The sequence below is a fragment of the Numida meleagris genome, chromosome 5 (assembly GCF_002078875.1).
Source record: "Numida meleagris isolate 19003 breed g44 Domestic line chromosome 5, NumMel1.0, whole genome shotgun sequence".
In the NCBI taxonomy this organism is placed as follows: Eukaryota; Metazoa; Chordata; class Aves; order Galliformes; family Numididae; genus Numida; species Numida meleagris.
In genome coordinates, this window is record NC_034413.1 from 9,630,149 (window position 1) to 9,654,228 (window position 24,080).

Below are 24,080 nucleotides of genomic sequence, written 5' to 3' on the forward strand. Positions count from 1 at the left end.
ACTCTAGGCAGTGGGGAAAGACTCACGGGTTGATTCATGAGTGACAGCCTGGTACAAGTAATTCTGGCCATTCAGGCTGATGGAACGTGGAAGAATTGCTACAGTGGCCAGAGTGCCAAAGGGAAAGTACAAATCACTTGAAATAACAGCTTTGTCTCATGCTTCTCAACAGCTCCAGTGCTGACAGTATTCCTCTGTCTCAAGGGAATTCTCTAAAAGACAGACAACACGCAACACGCGCTTGTACACAAGTTACAGCGATAAAACCAATCATTTTAATTGAAGCCATTAAAAAAAAATTGTGAGGCAATATAAACGGTAAAGGTAGGAAGGAAGGAAGGAGGAGCTAGCACTTCCTGAAAAGCTTTAAAACAGCAACAGACGCTTTACAAAAGATTTGACGGAAGAGAATAAACTTCTGTAAACTACAGGTACTGTATAAAGGTAACATGAACAATCATCTTATAAAATACAGCAACGGAGACCATACGGATACTCAAGCTTCTTTGAAACTAAGTCTTCTGGGGTCTTGGTTAAAATGTATGTTCAAAAACTATTTTAAACGAGGACTAAAAGCTTCATATTTTTAATTTACAGTTCCCTGGCATAAACATCACACTATACACATCTTCCAAACAAGCAGTAAGTACAGTTTTGTTTAACCATGCGTGGTGTCATCTTCTACAAAGTCTTTGGCCATTTCTGCTGTGATCACATCAATATGACTAACCTGGTGGAACAGAACGAAGCACAGTTATTATTACAGGCACCTTTGTACAGAATAAAACAGAACTCGATAACGTTCTTAACAATTGCTAACTGAAGTTTACCTTATTTCTGAATTTTACACCATAGAACTTGTCAGCTGACTCCAGCAATTCAGGCCTAAAAGTTGTTGTAATGAACTGAGCGTGTTCTGCTAGTTCCATAATCATATCTAAAAAGAACATAACAATTCTTTATTAATATCATCTTTCTAATAAGGCAAGACATGTCTTAATATGAAACAGGCAAAAAAGTTTAGTATTTCTTACTTAAAATGAGTCTGGTTAGTTAAAATAGAAATCAAGAAAGGACTCACACATTCATAGATCTTAATTAATTCCAGTCTTAACCTAGACTTTTTACACCAGATTAAGTTATGACTCCTTAGCTGCTGTACCTGCTAGTACTGAGCTTCTACCCAAAACACATCTTCAAGAGCAATGGGAAGCACAAAGTTAAATTCCAGCATGTGCTGAGATATTTCAAAGCGTGCCTCGTATCTGAAACGTCAGGTACTAGAAGTCAGACAGTCACTTCAAGCACACTAAAGATGAGGAAGGTAGACAGCTACCTGAAACAGCTTTTCTGTGCTGAGCATCCAAGGCTTGGTCAATTTCATCAAACAAGTAAAATGGAGCTGGATCACATTTCTGGATAGCAAATATCAGGGCTAGAGCTACTAGGGACTTCTGTCCACCTGAAAGTTGTTGCATTTCTCTCATTTCACCCTGCTTCCCCGTGAATGATACCTAAGGAAACAGTGCAACAGGAAGATGACTTCAAAATACTAAACCACAACATCAGTTGCTATTATAGTGAATAAATAGATTGGTTCAACATTGACTTTTAAAAAATACATAGTTTAACTCTAACTTAAAAGACTATTCAGGTTGCTGGAACAAATATTTCTCCTTACCCTTATGCCAACTCCAGTGAACTGGTCTACGGATGGCACACTGCTCTGTGATCCAGATCCTCTTTCACTCTCAGTGCTGCCCTCACCTTCATCTTGGGACTGACTGCCTTCCACATCTCCTTTCTTCATCACTAACGTGGCCTTTCCACCAGGGACTAACTTCTGGAATACTTCACTGAAATTTTTTGACACCTTAAAGGAGACAGTCATTATTACATAATGAAATCAAGCGCAAACAGGAGCTGTTTTTACACGCTCCAAGAATTTGTTTTCAAGTAGGGATATCCAGATTCAAACTTAAGCACCAGCAGAAGAGAGAAATGTGAATACAAAGCTTGCTCTAAAAACATGATTTAAGCCAACTGCTCTTGTAGCATGAGTTTTCACTTTTTTCTTCTAAGTGGCAGAATTAAAAGAGAAAACAGCAAAAGCAAGTTTGATTTATTTCAGTGAGCTTCAGATGAGGCGTCAGTTAAGAGAATGATCTCAAGGAGGAGACTGTGCACGCTCTGCAGTTAAGACCTTTGCTAACATTAGAAAAGACTTCACTAAATTCTGGAGAATGGATTTAGAACAGATCATCACCAGACTTTGCCCAGAAAGGGTTGCACATAGTACAAAGGAATTAACAGAAAGGAAGCATTTAAAAGGTTTAAAGAACAGCTAGAATGGTAACATAGTCAAGATCAGCACCCACTGAAGATGTTAGCTTGTTTCTTTTGTTAGCATTAAACCCACAAAACTCAAGTTACATGATACTGCCTCTATTATTACATAATAGCTCTACTTAGTATGCTTTTCTTCCCAAACAGCAGCTACATAAAGCTATTTGATTTCTATTCCGCTCTTTTCCACTGTTGCCATTTTCTTACCTGCTTGAAAGTCAGCTGAATAGCTTCATATTTTCTAAGCTCTAGCACATTCATCAGCTCCATGATTGATTTGTAGCCCCTGTCCAGCTCCTCTTGTCTTTTTATTAGTTTTTCCTTCTGCTCTGAGAAATTCACAAACTGATCCAAAGCTTTTTTATTGACGTGACTGTATTTCTTCAGTTCTGTATTGCATTGCTCCAGTTTGCGGAATAACTGGGGGGAAAACAGACATAGATGAAACCAATATTTCAGATTTGTTTGTTTACAAATAGCATGAAAACAAGCACATTTGTTACCTGCTTTAAACTTAAAGTCTGATATTTTTCAAAAGCCTCCTGTGGAAGCGAACCCAATTCTCGGATTTTCTTCATGCATTCCTCCTTCTTCTTGAGGAGCATGCCTTGCCTATTTGTCATTTTTTCAAGCTCTTTTGTGTCATGGTTAATGGCATCCATGTGCTCCTTCTCCATGTTCTTCCAACGTTCCATGCTCTTTTGCAGCTCTTTAATTCCCGCTTCTGTCTTGTCAATAGAGTTATCCAGATCTGAAATATTGGGGAAAAAGCACAAAAGCCAAAATGGTTAAGCCTACATGCCTGCACTAAGATAAAAAGCTGAAATTCCCTCTCTTCCTTCAGAGAATTCACATCACCAAAGTCTAGAAAGAGAAGCCAAAGTAGTGGTGATCCATACAGATGCTATGTTCTGTTTGACAATAACTTAATTTTCAGACAGTTTAGGCAAAATTCAGGAACAACTATACAAAATCATGCCACGTATGAAGGCTGCTTCAGAATACTATCCCTGATACAAAAACTCTGTTGGATGTCACAATGTGCAATTGCAGCCAGTTTCACTTCTGTTCTGCACAAAATCTCGCTTCTGCCTTTTGGATTGTGTTCCAAAACACCTGTTACGCACTACGCAGCTACAATAGCATATCCAAAATTTATTGCTGCTTCCCATATCGCTACGTGGGAACTTTCAAAGCATTGGAGGTTTTTCTTTGCCAAAACAGTGCTACCAACCATCTGACCGTGCCAGCGTATCCTTCACTCGTTTGTTGATAGCCTCAAGTTCTGACGTTGTGGCAGTAAGAACTGTGCCACCTTCTGTTTCTCGTAGCTCATTCAGCTCCTATGGGACAAAGTAAACGCCATCAAGCTTCCATAGGAAAGAGAACGAAAGCGTAAGCCAGACAGCTTCCACTGTTCTACATACAACTAACTATTCTCGAAAACCTTACTAAGATATTTTCATCTTTCACCAGATCATTATGGTAGCCTTTTTTATACCAAAGCAGTGTATACAGAGCAGCATTTTTGTTGTTGAAGTTTAAGCACAACAAGTAATTCAGGTTGGATAAAGGAAGAAAGAAACACCATAGATTACAGAGAGTGATGAATACATATTTATCCAATCAGTAACATGTCAAAGCTTAGGAAACAAACTACAAAAACAGACTGCATGGATTCATGCAAGAGAAAATCCTTACTTGTTCCACTTGGTCTAAGCGCTTTCTCAGATTCTCATTGAGATACGTTTCAACTCTTGTTATAATGCCTTCTAGTTTAATCCTCTCATTCAAAAGCTGTCTATTTTCCTGAAAAACAATAATAATTATGAAGGATATTTACTGCATCAACTAAAATCAAACTACTAATTTTTTCCCCTAGTAAAAACTAAAATAAAACCCACTCTTGACAGAACTCCGTGTACAAAAATATTACACATCTTTGGACTGTCACTGATTTAGCAGGTAGAAATAACCTGCTAACAGGGAATATTTCTGCAGCTATCTAGTGTAAAGTCCATCATAAAAAATCTGTAACTTTCCTGAGCTGCACTAGCATCTGAATCTGGTTCTTAAACCCAGAAGAGTATAGTTAAACAGTATTTTTCCAACCACATGTGGCAAACATAGCAACAAACTCAGAACTGTCTAATTTACCACAAGCTCAAATGTATTGTTTCAGTTTCCCACATCACGCATCATTCCCATCAGATGGTAATTATTTTGAAATTAATTATTGTAAAGTTCAATAGTAGGAGCGAGGAAATTGTGTCAATTCCAACGCTACAGGAATGTAATTCTAGCAAAATATAGCTAGTAAAATTCACCCAGCATTTGAGAAAAGCAGGCAGATAAACTTTGCAGATGAGAAACATCCCAAGCCACTACTGGTAAAACCCCACTCAGTTACAATACACTCATCATTACTGACTCTTCACATAAAGGACCAAAGGAAGTTTACTGTGAAGAAAAGGTACCACGTTCAGTTGCAAGACATTTTCATTTTATCTTACTTGTTGCAGCTGCCTAATTTCATCATTAAGAGCATCCACACGTTTCTGATCTTCAAGACTGAGTTGAGACAACAAATCGGTCCCCAGTTCTGCTTTCAGTGATTCTCTAGTTGATTCCATAGCATGTAAACTTGCCTCCAAGCTCTGTAAGCTGCGTTGCTGTGGAACAAAGATTAGACAGAATAATTCCTTGGAGCATCCTGCAGATTTGTGATTACTTCCATATTTATGCAAATATATGAGTTGTGACAGATCTCTAGTCATCTTTTCATATTTCAGTCAACCAGAAAGGAAAGCAAATTCATCAATAATGCCAATAAAACCATAATATAAAACCAATAAATTATTTCAATATCACTTTACTGTACCTTAGGCATAAATGTCTTTTCAGACTGCTGCCTCTTCTCCTTCAGCATTTTCATTTCTGACAGAATACTGTCTCGAGAGGCTTTGAACTTTCTCTGCTGTGTCTCAATTTGCTGCATTTGGTTCATCAGCTGGTCAATCTCATTATTAATCCATGCTGTGGGCTAAGGAAAACTCTTTAAAATGCATTTTATACCTACTAGTACATTTAGCTTTTACTTTTTGCCTTATTCTGTTGCCCTGATAAGACGAATCAAGAATAATCATTTGTACAGGAGAAATCAAGAATCATTAGCAAGAATAACTTCCCGACCCTTATCAATGCCAAGAGCAAACCAGAAGAGATTCCTTTGCTGTTACTTTTACAGCATGGAACTCAGAATAGATACATTTGAAATTGTAAGGAAAATTCTGATCTGACAAAACACAGAAGAGCAGATACCTCCATTTAAAAAGCAACATTAGAACGATACAAATCAACCCTAACTCAAGTCTGAGACAAAAGGAATAATTTTCCAGAACAATTGTGATCCAACACCTTGAGTCGCAGCACAGATCTTGTAGAGAATTTTAGCTTCTGTTGAGCTGCTAACATTATGTTTCTCCTACTACAATGCATAGTTTGACAAGACATCAACGTAGAAGCACTAAAAGCCAAACAGTTCCCAAAAGCAGAGGTCACAGCAGAACATTTCACCCCATACTGAAAACACTTTTGGAAAACTGAATCAAATACAGAACAGTAAGTTAGCAGTAAAGGACAAACAAATTTTACCTTCTAAGTGTCTTGAGATCTGTTTGTGTTACGTTCTAAAATTCAATGTCAGACTGTGGTAATGACATTTATTACAATTACTGATCTACCCCAGAAGTTCTTGTGTGCTATACCCTTCAGCTGTCACCCTCTAAGGTTCCCTCCTCAAAAAGGAAAACCAGGCCTGAAGTTAATTAAGTTATGACTTAAAATGCCTACATACTTGTCTCTTAAGAAAAGATCTAAGGAAGGAGAAAATTCCAAGCTTGCTAAAATGCATATACACTGAGTCTTGCATATTGCTTAGGGTTAACAATAAAAGGGCGAAAGATATTCATTACAGCTGGTGCATGTAAATCAGTTGGCAAACTCAGTCTAATTCATGTTCAACAAAGCATTTTGGCATCTTCCACTGAATTAACAAGATGAAGGCACACATGTAAAGAAACTTGCTAACCTGTGGATCTAAGCACGGTTTCACTGTTATCTGCTGCCCTTGTTAATATTGAAGTGATATTAATGCTGCTGCAGGTCAGAAAAAAATAGGTTCAAAGGACAGAAATGACCTCAACAACAGAATAATATTGTATAAGCTTCTCCTGCCCCCAAGCTCTAGATACTAGATCTAGAAAAGATACTACAGTATTAAAGGGGTTCCAGAAAAATGTGTCAGTTACATGACTTTTCTTATAATGAGACCAAAACATCGGGCTTGTCAAACAACTCTGAGCTGGATTATAGTACAGCGTCCTCCACCACCACCTCCAGCATGAGTTGGCTATGTCATGTAGAAGTCTGGGCTGCAAGCACTAAGAATATAGGGTAACTAAGAAGAAGCGGTGAAGACGAACACATAACAAGAATACCTTCTTATAGTAGTCACTGTAACAGAAGGAGTAGAAAGCACCAGAGTTTAGTGTTTAACCCCATCTCTAAGCTTGAACGATCAATATCAAATTTTAATGGCAGCACACTACTAAAGCTCCCTGTTTTCAGTGCCTATAGCAACCAGCCACTCTGAGCAGCAAACCAGTGGCCAAGATGCATTATGAGCACTACTGCGTCAGATCCACATGTACTCCTATCCTCAATGAAAGCAGAGCAAAGTCTTGATTGAATTAAGGTCAGATAATAACAAATGATGAAACCTTGAAAGGCACTCAGTGTTTCAGTTACTATGTTTCAGACATGTTTCCCTTGTATGGAAACGTAAAAAAGACAGTAACAGCAGTTACATAGAAACTATGTGCATTGATCTAAAAGTTTCTTAAGAAAAAACAAATGGAATTCTGGCACAAAAACAATGGATATATTTTAGAATCTGTTATTGTCATTGGTGATACCGGTTTCCATATGCAGGATTTCTGTTTGTTTCTGTTTTGACTTTTGTTATTAAAATCCCCACAGTAACAAACAGAACCAGGCAGCACAAGGAACAGTCAAAACAAATGCAGAGCCAATATGTAACACTTACAAGCATTAAGAATCCTCTTTTTCATCCACTACTGTAACTGCAAAATGAAACCTTTACCATCACACAACCTTTCCCCAAACAAACAAAAGGATATTTTCAATATTTCTGCGCAAGTTTTCATTGAGTTTTGCTTCAAGTTCCCCAAGTTCTTCTTCTGCCTTTCTAACATCTTTTTGCAACTCGAGGCGAGACTTTCTTGTGTCATAATAACCACCAGTCAAAGCACCACGATGGCTGACCTGATCACCTAAGAGCACAACAGAACAAGACGATAAATTGCTCATCACTTATTCCCTGTGATATCTGGAACAGTTTCTATAATACAGTTCGGTAGCATGACTACCTTTCAACAAACCTAAAGAAGCGCTGCATCAGTATAAGAAATTGTTATTTACAATTAAGACTTTACGTAAAGTTTTGTAATTAGAGAAATGTTTGTTTTGGTGTTCCATTTAAAGTATATTTCCTTCTTCAAGTCCAACACAGATTGCTGCCATCTCCTTTAAGAAAAAAAAAAAAAAGCAGCGCTCTACGAGGCACAGATTCTGCTGATTATTTCTCCCTCAGACATTCTTGGGAAAGTTTTCAGATTGCCCTTCAGAGACAAATAATAAGTCTGCATGGAATCTGCACTCCAGGAATAGGCTACTACCAAACGATCACTTTAGGGAACATAATATGTAAATGCACCTGGTATGCAGAATAATCCACCTTGCACTTATCAGTAATTAAAGCCACGCACTCACACCCTCAGTGCTGCTTTAAGTTGGTGGAATACATCATAAATACTCAAGGAGAACAACGGCTGCCTAAATTTGAAAGAACATGAATACAAACTTCATCTACTTAGCAGTTCTCAGGATGGAGATACAGCTATTAACTTTTAGATCACAAGATAATTAAATGACTTGTGAATAAATCCTGCATTTTTAGTACTGCACTTACCCAAGTGTAGCTGCGTATATCTCAGCTATATTATTTTGAATAATCTTATTTTGATAACGCTAACAGATTATGCATAATGAGTCTCACACTTCAAAGGATCCCATTTTTCCAATGAGTAATTGATCTAATTGTGACACTTACCTTCCAGAGTAATACAATCCATAGTGAAAGCTCTGGCCAACTGAGTAGATACTTCCATGCTACGACAAATCAGAGTCTTTCCAAACACATGTTTGAAAGCTTTGTCAAATCTTGGATTGTATCTCAGTTTACTGATCATAGGAATAGCATCCTGAAGTGACAGTGATTACAATGAGAACAGTGCAATGATACAAACAGAGCAAGCATATTGCAATTAATTCAGCCAAGCCCTAGAAAAGAAAGAAACTACATCAAGAGTAAAAATACAATACACTGCCTTATAATATTATATTCTTCAAAGTTAAGCATATCTCAAGTTCACTAAAGATGAATACAGGTATTCACAATCAGATTTCTGGAGCTCCATATATCAAGATTTATTTAGACAATGTCAAACTCCAAACTCAAAGCACAACGCTGCAAACGATCACTTTGGAAACAGTAAGAGGATGATATGCTGATTAAGCAGTCAATATAAATATCGTATGGAAACCAAGAACAAGATTTTGCAATTTTAGTTTGTAACAGGCTTGAGCATTAAGTCAACTAGGAGTCTGCTGGGTATCTTGAGTATTAAACTACAGAAACTTTTTTAACAATTATCATTAATTGTCTGCAAAAACAAAAAAAATCCACCAAGGATGACTTTTGCACAGCAAATAGAATACAAACATTAATATAGTTCTGCTAGCAAAGAAATCCCACAATAGTCACTCTAGAAGATCAGTTCTTCTCTATTTATCTTTTTTCCCCTACATATATCTGAGGGGTAAAAGGAGAGGAAAGGAAATTTTAAAGAACTTATTCTACCATGATGTTGTAGGAAGTCATGACACTTCAGCGCTAAGTTTCAAGTAAGAGAAGATGCTTTCTTGAAATACATTTTAAAGATACTTTTTAAATGGTTGTCACTGAAGATATTTTTTTAAGTATCAAAACACAAGTCAGTCCAAACAACTTTGAGAAAGTCTCCACAGCTGCAACATGGAACTATCCTTCCCTGCAGCTTTTGTCCGTGGCAATCTTTCAGCTAAAGAATTAAAGTTTAGTAATTCATGCAATTATTATCAGATTATAGGAGAACCTCCTATTGTTACATTATCACCTATGTACTCAGAAGGCGGAGTTCAACTTTGAAGAACAGCTTGAAGCAAGGTGTTTTCCAATAAAAGTGTTTTCAACCTTGAGAAGCGATAAATTAATGGCAGTACTTAATTGCAGACATTCAACAAAAGAAAGTGGGGGGCAATACGTAACAGGCACACAGTACAAATAACGAAGCCTTATATTATATTTTATATTAAATAGATGAAGGTTCAAAATGAACACTCACATTAGTCTCAGGATAAGCAGTATCTCGAACATCCAGCTTGTTCAATGGGAGGAACGTAACTTCTCCAGGAAGGTTCATTTTGTTAAATTCCATTAAAATTTTTGTACTGACTTCATCAGAATCCACAATGTGATAAAATAACCTAATTAACAAGTCAAAAAAAAAAAAAAAAACAGAAAAAAACGTTCATTGTGCAAAAAAACCAAATATTTGTATGGGAACATTTAGCATGCAGGTGATGTTACCTGCCACAATGAAGCCACGCTGCATTTGCTCTATTGTTTTTAAGCACTGCTGTCAAAGCAAGCAGATGGTACTCTAATTAGAATGACACAGCTTTTAAATAGCAGTTGACTGTTTAGGGATTACTCTCACACATAAGATTTTCTAGTTTAAGTGAAAAAAACTCCTACTGATTGTTACTGAAACATCAGCATTACTTACTGAAGAATGCACCACACCAGAAGATTCCTAGCAAGCATCAGAAGCATCACTCTTGGGCCTTGCTTACCTGCCTTCCCACTCCCTCCCCCAACTCCCTCCCACTTTGAAACAAGATTAAGAGAAGTTAGAATAATTTTTTAAAATCTGCAGAATCCTCAGTTCCTTCTTGAAATAGAAGTGTGATGAGGCCCTCTAACAGCACTTGACAAAAAGGAAAAATAATTACTATTTTAGAAGGACTCAGCACAGACTCATTTGTGACACTGCAGTTGCATCACCTTAATACTGAGGAGTACGTAGTTACCTGTTCCCTGCAGTAACTTCAACACACGTGTAGAAAGCTGGTTCACATTCAAAGTTGTTCATCACAATGCCGTGATAGCCATTTAGGACATGCTGGTTTATTCCTTTTCGACGGAAGTGCTCCAGAACCTTGTTTATACTGTCGATACCATTCAAAATGGCCTGTTAAAGCATAAATGATTACTGCAGCACAATTACAAGATCTAGAAAAACACATCAGTTTTATCCTCAACTTCTAGAGAGCAGTAACCTCCTTTCTTGACAAACCGCTGCTGCTGACTAATGAACACATCTAAAAATCCAGTGTACCACAGCTCAGGGTCTGTAATTTTTTTTTTTTTTTTTTAGAGCAAATAGATATAAAATGGAATTTGGTAAGTATTCCATTTCTACCTCGTCTTCTTACATCTCCTCTAATACCTTAAACTTACAAAACTAATTTCAAAATACTTCTAGAGCCAAAAATATTCAAAGAACAGTCTACATATACGATTTACCCATTTTAAGTAGGGCTAGTAAGACTGTAACCAAAGAAAATAATGCATCTTTAAAAGATAACCATGACTTTTGCTTTAGGAATGGAAAAAAAAAAAAAAAAAAACTTACACAAGAAATTACAACAAATACAAGGCCTCCTACCTTTCCTGTTGCTGCTCTGAGAAGCTGCTGTTTCTTTTCCAGGTCCTCCCGCTTAGCAGCAAGAGCTTGTTGCTCTGCATTCTCTTCTCTCCATAGATAACTGCATAATAACCATAGGTAAAGTATTTTAAGGGTGAATGAAGTTGAAGTTTTTTTTTTAATCTAACACCTGCTAATTGAACAGGAGGGCTAAGTGCAGAAGTTCATACATGGCTATATTTAAAAACATACCTACATGCCATGTTAACAACTACACAGTTGGGGTCCTTCACATTAAGTGAGGTTCAGACATATTTCAATTAATTACTAACTTTCTTTCGCTCTGTAGTTCATCCTTTTTATTTTTCACTTCATAGTACTTTCTGTCCAGTTCTTCAACACGAGCCTTCACTTCGTTAAGATCTTGGTCCAGTTTCTAACATAAAGAAAAGATGACTATGAAACTGCAGCACTCTTTAGTTACAATTTTTATGCCCCCCCTTCCCCTAATTCAATGCTTATTTACTACTTAGAACTCAGAAACAGTTTCTACAAAGTTTTTCACCGATTTACAAACAAATTGTAAAAGCACTGTATAAGCAAGCAAGTAGTGTAAGACGCAATGATCAAAACAGACTACAAAGCAGGCACAGACAAATTGTGCACCTGAGCATCTTCCAGTGAAGCAGCTCATTGGGTTATGGTAAGAAACTGAACCAAAACAGTTACTACCACAAACAACCATGTGTAATAACACTCTGAAGTAACATTTCTGAGCAAAACATACATGTCTCGCATCCCATGCTGCTATTAGTGAAAATTCTAGCCTGCTCTCCTGCACAATATTTGTGCTTTAACCATGGCTACTGCCAAAAGCACACTGTTAAGCCATTGCACAGATCTCTTGCTCATTTGACACTTGCCATTCTCAAAGCAGGCCGGGGCTAGCATTCAGATTATGTTTGCAGTTATCTATTTACAGGACTAGCTACACACTCAAACCCAGAAGTTTTCCAACCCAACCCTACATGAAGTTTCACTCGAGACAACTTCCCTTTGAACAACAATGAAATGGTATACAGTTCTTAGCCTGAGCATAAAGCAGCCTTCTTTTAGTAGGAAAAGATGACAACAATTAACATTAATTCTATGAAAAACTTAATACTGAGCAATACAATACCATTACAGACAACCAGTGGTAAATGTCAGTTCTTTCATAATTCAACTGATAGAATCGTTATTTAGCTAATGCAGGTGTCATTCATATAGCACATTTCACTAAAACACCGTTTTCTTTGTACAACTACATTCCTATATTTTTTCCAGACTGACCCTTGACTTCAGTTCATCAGACAAACACTGCACGTGCCCATCAATCAGCACCTGCAGCATAGCAGCATTGGCACTGGATGCCAATGCTCCTACCCTAAGAAGAGGGGTTTTTATTCCTGCAGCTCCAGCAGAAGAGATATTTCTGGATCCTTCTGCTATATTTTAAGTTAGAGCTGTTTCTGAACACATGGATATTAGAATCTAAAAATTAAGCACATAATACTGAGAGACCAATCTTCCACTGATAGGGATCTCAACTCCTAACCACAAAATTGCAGTTATGGTGCAAAGGTGAAGTGCTGGCAGCAGAGCTTAGAAGATATTGTTCTCTCGTTTTCCCTGAAAGAGTGTTAAAAGCCCCAACATTCACCTCTGTGTGGAACGGCCATGTTCAACACAGACAGAAGCAAGGCAGCTCCGTGTTTCTTCCTGAGAACCCAGGCCAAACACTTTGGGTAAAGGACCACAAAGAAAGTAAATGTACGCAGCAAAATTTGAAGTAGTGCCAAAGGGAGGTTCAGAGTCATCTGCAGGTATTTCCAAAAATAGATTTTTTTTGCCCCAAATTAGATTGACTGTTTATAAATTTTCAGTATTTTGAGAGAAGAATTAAAATGAAAACTTACACTGTACTGTTCCAAGTTTTTCTCCTTATTTGCCTCTGTATCCTCTAAATCCTTGTGTATAGCTGCAATCTGCCGCTTCTTGTCATTGATTGCTTGATCTAGAGACTTCAGTTCTTTCTTTATCCACTTATCTCTTTCTTCTTTGGATGTGAACTGGCTTCCCCGACCTTGCTTTGCATAAAGATCTGTTCTTTCCTGTGTAGCCTGTGCAAGTCTATATTGAGAAGGGGAAGGCACGTTGCATTATGAAGAAGTCTTGAACTTATGAAGAAAAAGCACTGAGAATTACCATAAGAATTTTCCAAACAGTCAAACCAGGTTCTAGTTAAAGCAGTTATAAAAAGAAAAGAATCATGACATGAACAAGACAGTCACGCAGAAGATTTCACAAAACAGCAAGTTCACAAAACTCCTCAAAGTGGTTAATTAAGTTCACTGAATAATGACTTCCCCACCAGTTCAATACTAAACATTAAATGAGGCTTCTTCAAATAAGCAGTATATATAGCCTCTCCATCCTCAAACATTAAATACAATCCTGAATATACTGCACATCTGTTCTGATAGCATCTTGGTTCTTTCTATAATGCTGAACTCCCCTCATTGCAGAACACTACAGACCTAGCAATTCCTCTCTCTTCCTTCTCTTTTACACTGTTGAATTTCGGCTCTGTTTCTGCCAATTCTTTCTGTTTCTCCTCGATTTTCTCAAGAAGCTTTTGCCTCTCTTTTAGCAGCCTTTTCTGAAAGTGAAACAAAACAATAATTAAAATAAAGTAGTATCTGAAACTCTATTAGTATCTTTAAATACACGTTACTAAAGAATAATTTAATTGTAAGAGCGCAAGATAGATTTGCCAATCTGACACTACATTCTTTCAACATTCAACCAAAGTGAATTCATTTCCAATCAGAACAGTAAAGATGAACGAAATTAAGCATTCTTAAGCAGCTAAACTATGCAAATATGGAAGGTCCTCATGGGCTGAACAACAAAGTCCGAGCTAATGCTATAAAGAAAAATCAACCTCCTCAACACTTGTGGCAATTAAGTACATGAGAAATGAAGGCGTTTGATTCTGTAACATTCACGACGATAAATAAAGATCATAACACAGGACTTTGCTTACATCCCCTAGAAGCCAAAAGCCCAAGATATTTGTCCTACATAGCTTACAAAACAATGGAAGGCTACAGTTTAAAGACAAAGAAAAATCCACCTAGAATGTGGGGCAAAAATGTCTCCAATGTACAAGTATACTTCCACAAATCAATTACATTTTAGACTATGCCACTGTTACATACCCTTTGCTCACTGTTGCCAGCTAGTTCATCCTGCAGATCTTTAGCCTTAAGCTCTAGCTTAGTCCTCTGCTTAATCTGCTCCTGTCTTTCAGCACTAAGTTGTTCTTTCTCTTCTTTCATTGCAGAAATCTTTGTCTTCAGTTCTCGAACTTGCCGTTCTATTTCCTATGCAAATTTCAGCATATTGCATTTTAAACATTATACGCACGTGACACGATCTATCAAACTCACAGCAAGCATTATATAGATCAAGGTAGTATGCTAAGAAGTATAATCAATTTCTCCAATTTTCAAACAAGAGGAAGCCACAGGTTAGAATGTAATATGTTTTTACAGGTATGAGTTAAAGCTCAAAATGTAAGAGCTCTTCTCATTTCAAGTCAATGAACTTTGGATTTTATGTCTAAATTTAGATTTACAACAAATGTTTACACTGAAAAAAAATAAAGCAACATAAAGTAAAGGAAAAACCCTAAAAATCTCCTAAGTATTTTTACCTCCATTTTATCTCTAGCATCCTGCTGAGCATCTCTCAGCTGCCTGGACTTCTCTCCACTTGTCTCTCGCTTGGCAGAAAGCTGCAAGAGAATATAGCAAGTAGCTCAATTAGCAAGGCTCTGCTTTAGTATACTTCTAGTTTCAGAAATGCAAGAAAAACATGCTGAACTGGTGAAAGACAACAGCAAGATTTTTAACAAGGAATGCACGCAGACATCAGTAAAAAGCAAAAGATCATCTTGTGTTCTATTTTGTAGTAGATAAAGCATTTTACCTCGTCAAGCTTAGCTCGTGTCTCATTAAGTTCCTGATTATAAATTGTGTATTCTAATGCTCTCCTCATTTTATCCCATTTCTGGTATTGAGCCAGCTCTTCTTTCTCCTCTTCAAGTGTGTGAAGTCGCTCTTCAATGTATTTCAACAACTCATTGATCTTCTCTCTCTTACCCTCTTTAAAAAACAAAACAAAAAGTTCAGTTAAACATCGTAACATATTCCCACACCTTTAAAGCTACTCAATCTCCTACAGTGATTAATTATTTGTCAAGTAATAAATATGAAAAGGAGAACCACAGTTCAGAAGGTCTCCTTACCTGTTTCTTTCATTAGTGAAATACTCTCTTCTTTACGTTCATCGTACACTCTGGTACCAGCTACTTCTCTTAGTAACTTCAGTCTTTGAGAGTCAGGAGCTGTGGCCATCTGGTTGATCTAACAATTCAAGATCTATGATTTTAATATCCTTCTCTGCTATAGCTTAGTGCAACAGATCAAGTATCGGATTTTTTTTTTTTTTTTTTTTTTTTGCTCTGCCCACTTGTTTCAGGTTTTGGAAAGATGTCTAGGAATCTACCATGTTGCTCTCCTTTCCAGACCATTACTTTAGGATAACTAGCATTCCGTTTGTAATTGATTTTGTTGGCTCTCAAACACTACCAGCTTTTGCTGAAACTCAAAGTTCCAGGACTATGCAAACTTCAGAGACTGTTACCAGATCAAAAATACATTTAGAAAACCTTAAGTGTGGGCTTTTAAATCCTGATGCTATCTCAGTCAGTTTATACACCTCCATAAAAATCACACCATTACACTAAAAAAATATTAAAACAATTCAAGCCATGGAATACTCATTAGACACACAAAATCAAGGTAAAAATCGCATTTTTTCCCCTTTTTTCCTCCCCAAACTAAAAAAATATTTTAGTTTTGGTATACCGCTCAACTTTGTCATTCAGAATACATATTTTTGATAGTTGTTTCTTCCACTTTGTGAAAAAGAAACTTACCTTTCCTTGTTTGACAATATAATAGGGATTACTGCGAGAAAATCCAGCACTTTCAAGAAGATTCATTACATCATTTTTCCTGAAATATTATTGTGAATCCATTAAAAACACTTAAAGCAGAAGTGACAGTGAAGTATCATAACAATGTATCACATACTGTGGTCATTGTACACAACGCATGCTTTAAAACCCTTTATTTGACAAGAGCTAACTCTAAAATGAAAGCAGGTGGGGGGACTGGCTGGAAGAGGGGAAGGCAGCACCCAAAAATAATAGAGCTTTAGGGGAAAAAATATGAAGAAAGAAGCACCCCACTGCAAAGAGGAGGCAAATACAGGCAGGTTGTTTCTTATCCTTCCTTGTGACATTTAAAGTTTGCTATCTCTTATATTTTAAAACAAGCCCTAAAATAAGGGGTTATACAGACTTTAATGAATGGATTAATCCGTGAATTCAAAGAAGTCTGCTGTCTATTACACAAGGACTGATACACACACTGTAAAATTACCATTACTTAGTATTATACAACTAAGTTAGTATTATTTATTTCAGGCTAGAGATGCAAGTGTTTCCTATGACTGCAGAATTTTGAAGAAATACTACTCAGCTTATTCAGCTCAAGAAAAGAAGTACCTACGTCACCATTTTCTTGTCTAAGAAATATTGGTCCTTCTTGGCTCCAATGACTCTGCGAAGTGAGACCTCCTCTTTATCAATCTCAAGAAAAGAAAGTCCAGTCAATTTAACTGCTTGCAGCAGGTATAACTAATCCAGAATGCTTACAGTACTTTTTATCAGAACTAACTCTAAAGCAGATCCCGTACCAACTATTTTTATAACACTGAGGTACCAGAGTCTGAAATGATAACCCGTGTCCGAAGCATTTAACTTACCGGTAACCTGTTGTCCGAATTGTCAAAAATAATTTCCACAAAAGCTGAAATAACACGAGGGCCAGTACCTTCCTAAGAAACAAGATTATTTTGGTCAGAAGAACCTTCTAAAGAGAGAATCTAGTCCATCCACCTGGCCTTTCCCCCAGCGATCACATTTCCCATCTCCTTTCATAGACTTCAGAGTCAAGAGTAACTGTGTAAGATCCACTACATGTTTTCATTTCTGAAAATCTTGGACAGACATTCACATGCATGCATTAACCACCTATATAACAATAATGTATTATTTTGTAATAACTTCCCTTTTAACGAAGGGAAACAACAATCATAACAAAAATGTTTAAGGTTGCTTCCAAAGCAACTAGTTTAAAACATCTACAGTCCAGCACTTCACTGTTTTTGCAGTAAGACTGAAATGCATTAACTCATTCTTTTGTCTTCTTGTTATACACCTTCACTTACATGCAACAAAGCCAATCTCTGTTCAGGGCGAAGATGACTAAACTCATCACTGAGGACAAATTGAATTGCTGTAGTAAAATAAAAAATAAAAACAGAAGATTTATTCTTTCCTTTAGGCAGATATGCAGCAGTTAAACATATTGGTACACAGTACAGTCACGCCACTGCTAGTATCTCAGCGTTCTCTTCCCACCCCCCAAAAAACTTCATTTGTCAGATCTTTATCACTCAGCCTGCTGTACGCTACAATTTCAGTCTCTCACTGTCAGTATCTTATTTGCTCATTGTGTAAGCATTAGCAGGGCTCAACAAGCAAGGATTCACAAGCCAGGTTAAAAACAACAGTAAAATACTCAACACTTGGCTATTCATACAGCTACCATCAAAGTCCACTAGTATCTCTACCTTGCCTCCTTGGTGCTCCACCACCAGCACTTCCACAAAATCCCCATCATAATCATGTGTTAAAAGCTTGTGTGTTTATTAGCCACTAAGAATGTCTAAAGTAACTGCAAATATTGCTATCAGTTTCCAACGTGGGTAATATTTGAATCAGTTTCCTCTTGTAGACCTCTTTTTGACACTGCAAGTATTAGGAGAGTCCTAAGAGAAACTGAGTTGTGAGGAAAAACCTGAAGTAATAAGTGCACTAAGATTGATCTTCCATCTTTGTTAAGTCATGACCACATCTTGTTAAGGAAGAACATTTGGTAAATCAACTTCAACACAAAACAAATGAAAGAAGCCACCACTATTACCATTACCTCACTATTATATAAGGAAATCAATCCTTACCATAGAAGAAGTTGCTTTTTCCCGATCCATTTCTTCCCACTGAAAATTAAAACACAAAGCATATAGCTACAAATTGAAATCAAAGAACTTCAACAATCCAAATGTTAATTCAGGAATGTTCCGTTTTAAAAAGACCAGAAAAGTACCATTTCTATTCAAGAAATAAAGGTTTAAGAATATTCTGATGCTTTAGTCAGGCTAGTCAGTGTCTCATCTTTAAGACCAGCATTTACTGTATGCCTTCAAAACAGCTTCCCTTCTAGCAAGGAACATCCTAGGCTTTTCATGCTCTCTGCGTTATTGCTACCGTATTGCCTCCACAGCCCTTCAGCTTCACTCACCCCAAGCATATTTGGGATTACTATGAGTTATTTTTAAAAAGGCAAACAACAGTGAAACAAGGTTCTTTTCTCTCCTTTTAAAAACACTCATCTGGAAAAGTTGTAGCTCCCACTGAAGTAACATTACATAAAACAAAACCCTTATTCCAGTCATATACACAGTTGTTCCAGTCTCAGAACAAACCCTGGCTACTACGTTCCCATCTCCCAAATTGACCTTTGCTGTTGGGTCAGCAGCCTCAAAAGTTGCTGCACAATCAGCAAACCCAGTACAAATGAGAAGACAGGAGCAGGCATTTGTGTATAAAAACAAGGAGACAGGTGAGAATGGTGGAGAACAACATGCTGTTAGATTATACACATCAGACACAAAACTAAGCTTTGAAGCTTGTATTTTATGTTTTAAAGATCTACATTCCAGCAAATCATTCCTCAAAAGCTGGAAGATTGTCTTCATCTCTGCAGATGCTTATGGTAACTAGTGTGCTTATTTATCAAAAGTTATCAGATAAGCACCACAAAAAAAAAAAATATCTTTGCCATTGCTCCTGCAAGGACAACCCAGTCCCTTAAAGGAGGACTGGCCAATGCGGACATCTACACACACGAAAGTGCTTCCAGTTCACTTCTCACTCAGTTACTGAAGAATCACACCACTGTCACAGTAAAATTGAATGCTAGAATACTTTGCTGTAAATATGTTGGAACACGCCTTGTGAAAGTAACAGACAACTGTAAAGAAGTTTCCAGTGCAGAAAATACAAAGTAATCAAAGGTAGGAAGAATATAAACAAACTGTCAAGGACTAATCTGAACATCATCTGAAGTAACTTTCATTAGTGTTAACAAACAGATATTGGAACTCACCAATGACATTATGTTTTGAGCTGAATGGATCCACAATGGTTTGGTCCCGATAGCTTCGAAAGCCCTGAATGATTACCTAAGGAGAAAAGCAACAGCCTTACCTCTGTTCTTAACCACTTTCTAAACTTCAAGGTTTTACAGGATGTTCACATGAGTTATAATAAACTTGGTATCTTTCCCCTAATCCTGTCAACTTTCAAGCTCAAGACCAGTATCTTGTGTTACGAGACTTGGCCCTCCACCTAAGCATTTTATGGACAGAGATCTTTCTCTCCACTCATAACAGATGCTGGTACATATCTAGGCCAAAGCACAGAGAACAAGAGAGCTCTTGCAGCCTTTCTGTAACAACCTCCACTAAAAGAAGTATTTGCATCAAATATTACATACAGGAAAGATACTGTCTCACGTTAACAAGCACTAATAAAATTATTAAAAATCTGTCCCAATAGGATAACACAATCCACATTTAGCATAACAATTCTATGTGCAAATTCTTCAAGTAGAGCAGTTACAAATTGTAAAGATTATACCAGACTTTACCTATTTTACAAGCAAGACAGACTTATGTTTTCTTTAGGCTGCACAGTAAAACAAAGAAAGTAAAAGATAGAATTATCAGTTCTGTTGAATTCCTAAACAAACATGTACAACCTACACAATGAATTAAGCTAGAGATCTATGCAGCAAACACTAGTCCAGAAGCACAACTATCCAATTTTAGTCTAGAATGACTGTATCTCAATGCTTCAGTTCCACGTAGCAGCAAAACTGATCCAGCTTCCAGCACAGCTCAGCATCAATAAACGCTTTCCAAACATCAAAGCTGTGCTGAAGGACTATGCACAGGCTTTCCTCTGCTCACAGTCTGACATCAGAAAGACAACAGCCACCTGAAAAGCTGCAAATCTTTTACAAAGAACGCTTACAAATGGACTAAAACTGACATTCAATCTTTGCGTCCTCCCTTAGCTTTTTGCCACCACAAGATCTTGTTAAAACCTCACTGATGTTTCACCATCATAACTAACTTCAAGGAAGAATTACCGGCTAGGAAGACAGCAAAACACGTTATGAGATTTCCCAACAGTATAACCGCTTAAGTTTAGAAAGCAAAATGGAATCCTGTAGCTGCGCTGTATTCAGGTCTAAACCTAAAGTAACCGTACTAGAAGTAATCAAGGATTTCAGTATTGAATGGATCAGACTATAGAAAGCAAGTTCTGGACTGCGTACTGGCTGATGACTACTCAGTCACCGTGGCTGTTCACACAGCACCTGACCCCCCAACTCTATAAGTACTGGTCTGCCCCATCTACCAAATGGGAGATCCTCACAGCAACAGTAAGCTCTGCCTCGGTACCAACAGCTTTCAAAAAGAAAAACAGCAGCCACCTTCACTCATTCCAATTTATGAAAGAAAAAATTTAAGAAGCTTGTGAACAACGCTGCTTCCCAGTTCTCCAGATTTCAAGAATAAAAATTAAAAGAATGGGCAAAAACTTGGTAGGCTAGCCTACTATAAAAGCGTTCCAGTTGGAATAATTCATATCCTTTATTCTCATGAAAACCTGAGTGGCTCTACAAAAAAAAAAAAAAAGAAAGAAAATTAAATAAAAACAACTGATTATTATTTGTTGGATGTTACTACAGAGCTACAACTTTTTCCACCCACATACCCAGGGCAACACTTCTGAAGTATAATACTGGCAGACTCCCAATACCATTTTCCCTTGCCTCATGTGGGTTTTTCTAGATGGCATCTCACTTCAAATCAAACAATATCCCGAGCTGGAAGGGACCCACAAGGACCACCATGCCCAACTGCTGGCTGGACCACTCTGTTCTATAGCTCCTAGAACACCAGTGCTTATGGTCCACCTAACTTTGACTTAATTTGGGCTTACTAAGACTATCTTTACTACTGTTTACTTTTGTGCAGTACAGGTCTGTACAATATTTTTTTCTTATTTGAAGTATTTAAAGCAATGTGTGCCATATATTAAATGTGCATTTGAACCAATGACTCAAATGTTACCAAAAGGCATCCAAAAACACTCCCTAGTCCCACAAACAATTGATGAAAACCTCATCTCCATGTAGAACACACACTTCCAAACACAATCTGAAGTATTATACCCATAAGGTGTCAGAAGGACAAATTAATTTTGAGTCCACTGAGAAGTAAGAATCCTAGCAGGCTTCACATGAACATACAGGGATAGTGGTAAGAAAGCAGCCAAAACCTTCAACCACGATATGCAGCATATATAACTACTGCAGGGACATATTAACAGCAGTGACAGCCACCGCCTTAAAAACTGTTTGGAGGAGGCCCAAACGAGGACTTTATTTATCTGAACGTCAGCTGCAGAGTGCTTGCCAGGGGCGATGCGCCCAGGTGGAGTGGTCCGCGCTCGGCGGCCCAGGCTCCACCCCAGCACAAACACTGTTGTTTCTCCCAAGGGAAGGAATTGGCAGGCAGAAGCAGTTGGAATTCCTCGTCCGAAGGTCCCCAGAGCCCCCAGCACAACCCCACACCGTCGCCGCACACCACAATGAATGGAAGCGGCCGGCGGAGAACGGGACCGCCGCCTCAGGGCCGGGACCGCGATTCCCCCCCTGCGACAGCGGGCACCCGAGCAGAGGCCCCGGGGCCCAGCCAGGGGCCTCTCCCTCCGGGCCAGGCCTGTTCCTGCCCGCCGCAGGCTGACCCCCCGGCGCGGGGCAGGGCCGCAGCAGGCCCAGGCCGCGCGAGGCTGGCGGCCGGAGCCCCTCAGCTTTACCTGCTTGATGTACATGGCTGCCGAGGATGGGGGAGGAGCCGCCCCGCTGCCTGCTGCTGCTGCCGCCGCGCAGCCCGCCCACACCGCCTCCTCCCGGCGCAAGGGCTCGGCGCGACCCCGGGCCGCCGCCGCCTTCTGCCGCCCCTCCGACAGCCGCAGGCTCTTCGGCGCAAGGCCCCGCTCACCCCTCACGAAACAAAATGGCGGCGGAGCCACCCCTAGCCCGTCCCGGCGCGAACCATTCGGCACAGCGTGGAGGGGGAGAGAGGAGAAGAGATCGCACCTCTCGCAGGTCGGAGAAGGCGCCATGCAGCGGACAGTAAAAGATCACCTTTTTTTTCTACTGATTGTAATACCTCTTCAGATTTTCAAGGGGCTCTAGGGCGGAGCAGCTCTCCAAAACCGTCCCCCCTCACCTCACGAATCCCCCCCAACGAGCTCGGAAACGTGGTTTCTCCCGCTGGGGGGCGGGTTGGGCGCCAAAGGCAAGTGAGAGGCGAGCGGGGCCGCGCCACCGGGCGGGAGGGATGCGGCCACCCGCCTGAGGGGGGCGCTGCGACGGCCGGGGCTTCCTCAGCCGGAGGTTCGGGGCGCTTCGGCCGCTTTCTGCTTTTTTTCTGCTCTTTTGCCCTGCGCTCCCGCAGCCGGCGCGGGCCGCGTGGGCTCTGAGCGACGGGCGGGCTGCGCTCCTCGAGGAGCTGTCGACATAAAGCGAAGGGCGAGGAGCCCTGATTGCCCAGAGCCTACAATCTCTAAACGGTATGCCCGTTCGGGAGCTATCAATGAAATAACGCCTATTATGGAAGGCGCTGTAAAAGTGCCTAAATTGCAGAACATAGCACTTTGCTGTTCCAAACCCCACCAAGCTAACCATCTCCAATTCAGGAGGCACCACCCCCTAAAGGGAGGCAGGGACATCAAGGGGATATGGTTCACACGTGCATCATCCTATAGGCACAACAAGGAAAGGAACCAGAAGGCTGTGATAAAGCTGTGGCACTGGGAGTGGCTGTGGGAGACCTGCCTTTTAACCTTGGTCATGTTACAACCAAGCATTTTCTCTTTATGCTTTATAAGAATAAATACTGAGGCCGAGAAACCGTACCTGGGACATTGGGTTACTGGGGAGGGATATTTTGCGGAAAAATATGAAAGTTTAAGTTAATGCAAATAGCTAAAATTACAGAAACTCCCACTGAAGAAAACCAGCGTCCTCTAAGCATTATTTACACTACAGCAGGTACAACAGGGACGGGCTGGATATCTGCTGAGCTCCCTCCACCTTTCTCTCATTCCCTGACGTAACGAGGGAGCTATTTGCTGTTGCTAAGTTTTGCCGGACTTGCAGCCCTCCCGGCATCTTAGTGCAGCGCTGAGCGCCACCTCCTGGCAATTTGCTGCCTTGGTACTCAGACAGACGGACAGACGTACTGGGACAGACCGGAGCAAGTTATCGATCAGAAAGCACGCTGGCTGAAACAGTGACAGCGCACTTCGTCCCCTGCACCTTGTCCCGTTCAGCATTCGGTGGTTTCTCCTCAGCAGTTCAAAATCTGAAATCAACTCTAATTAATATTTTTACATCTGATAAAATACGCAGATCGAGCAATGCCAATTCTGGCGCTATTTCATGTCGTCGATGGGTTAAA

At 39.3% G+C, this 24,080-nt stretch overlaps 1 protein-coding gene across 1 annotated transcript; it reads right to left on the reverse strand.

The window, feature by feature from the left end:
* SMC3 (structural maintenance of chromosomes 3) lies at window positions 245-22,638 on the reverse strand. The gene is made up of 29 exons (XM_021398820.1): window positions 22,432-22,638; window positions 19,646-19,721; window positions 18,438-18,476; window positions 17,643-17,710; window positions 17,178-17,249; window positions 16,922-17,001; window positions 16,285-16,363; window positions 15,592-15,709; window positions 15,273-15,448; window positions 14,998-15,078; window positions 14,501-14,665; window positions 13,817-13,938; window positions 13,196-13,409; window positions 11,570-11,673; window positions 11,259-11,358; window positions 10,621-10,781; window positions 9,873-10,014; window positions 8,540-8,690; window positions 7,548-7,700; window positions 5,228-5,379; window positions 4,860-5,018; window positions 4,048-4,155; window positions 3,581-3,689; window positions 2,850-3,097; window positions 2,554-2,766; window positions 1,682-1,873; window positions 1,337-1,514; window positions 831-937; window positions 245-730 (listed from the first exon to the last, which is right to left on the reverse strand). The coding sequence occupies exons 1-29, from the start codon at window positions 22,444-22,446 to the stop codon at window positions 659-661; spliced, it is 3,654 nt and encodes a 1,217-aa protein (XP_021254495.1). The 5' UTR covers window positions 22,447-22,638; the 3' UTR covers window positions 245-658.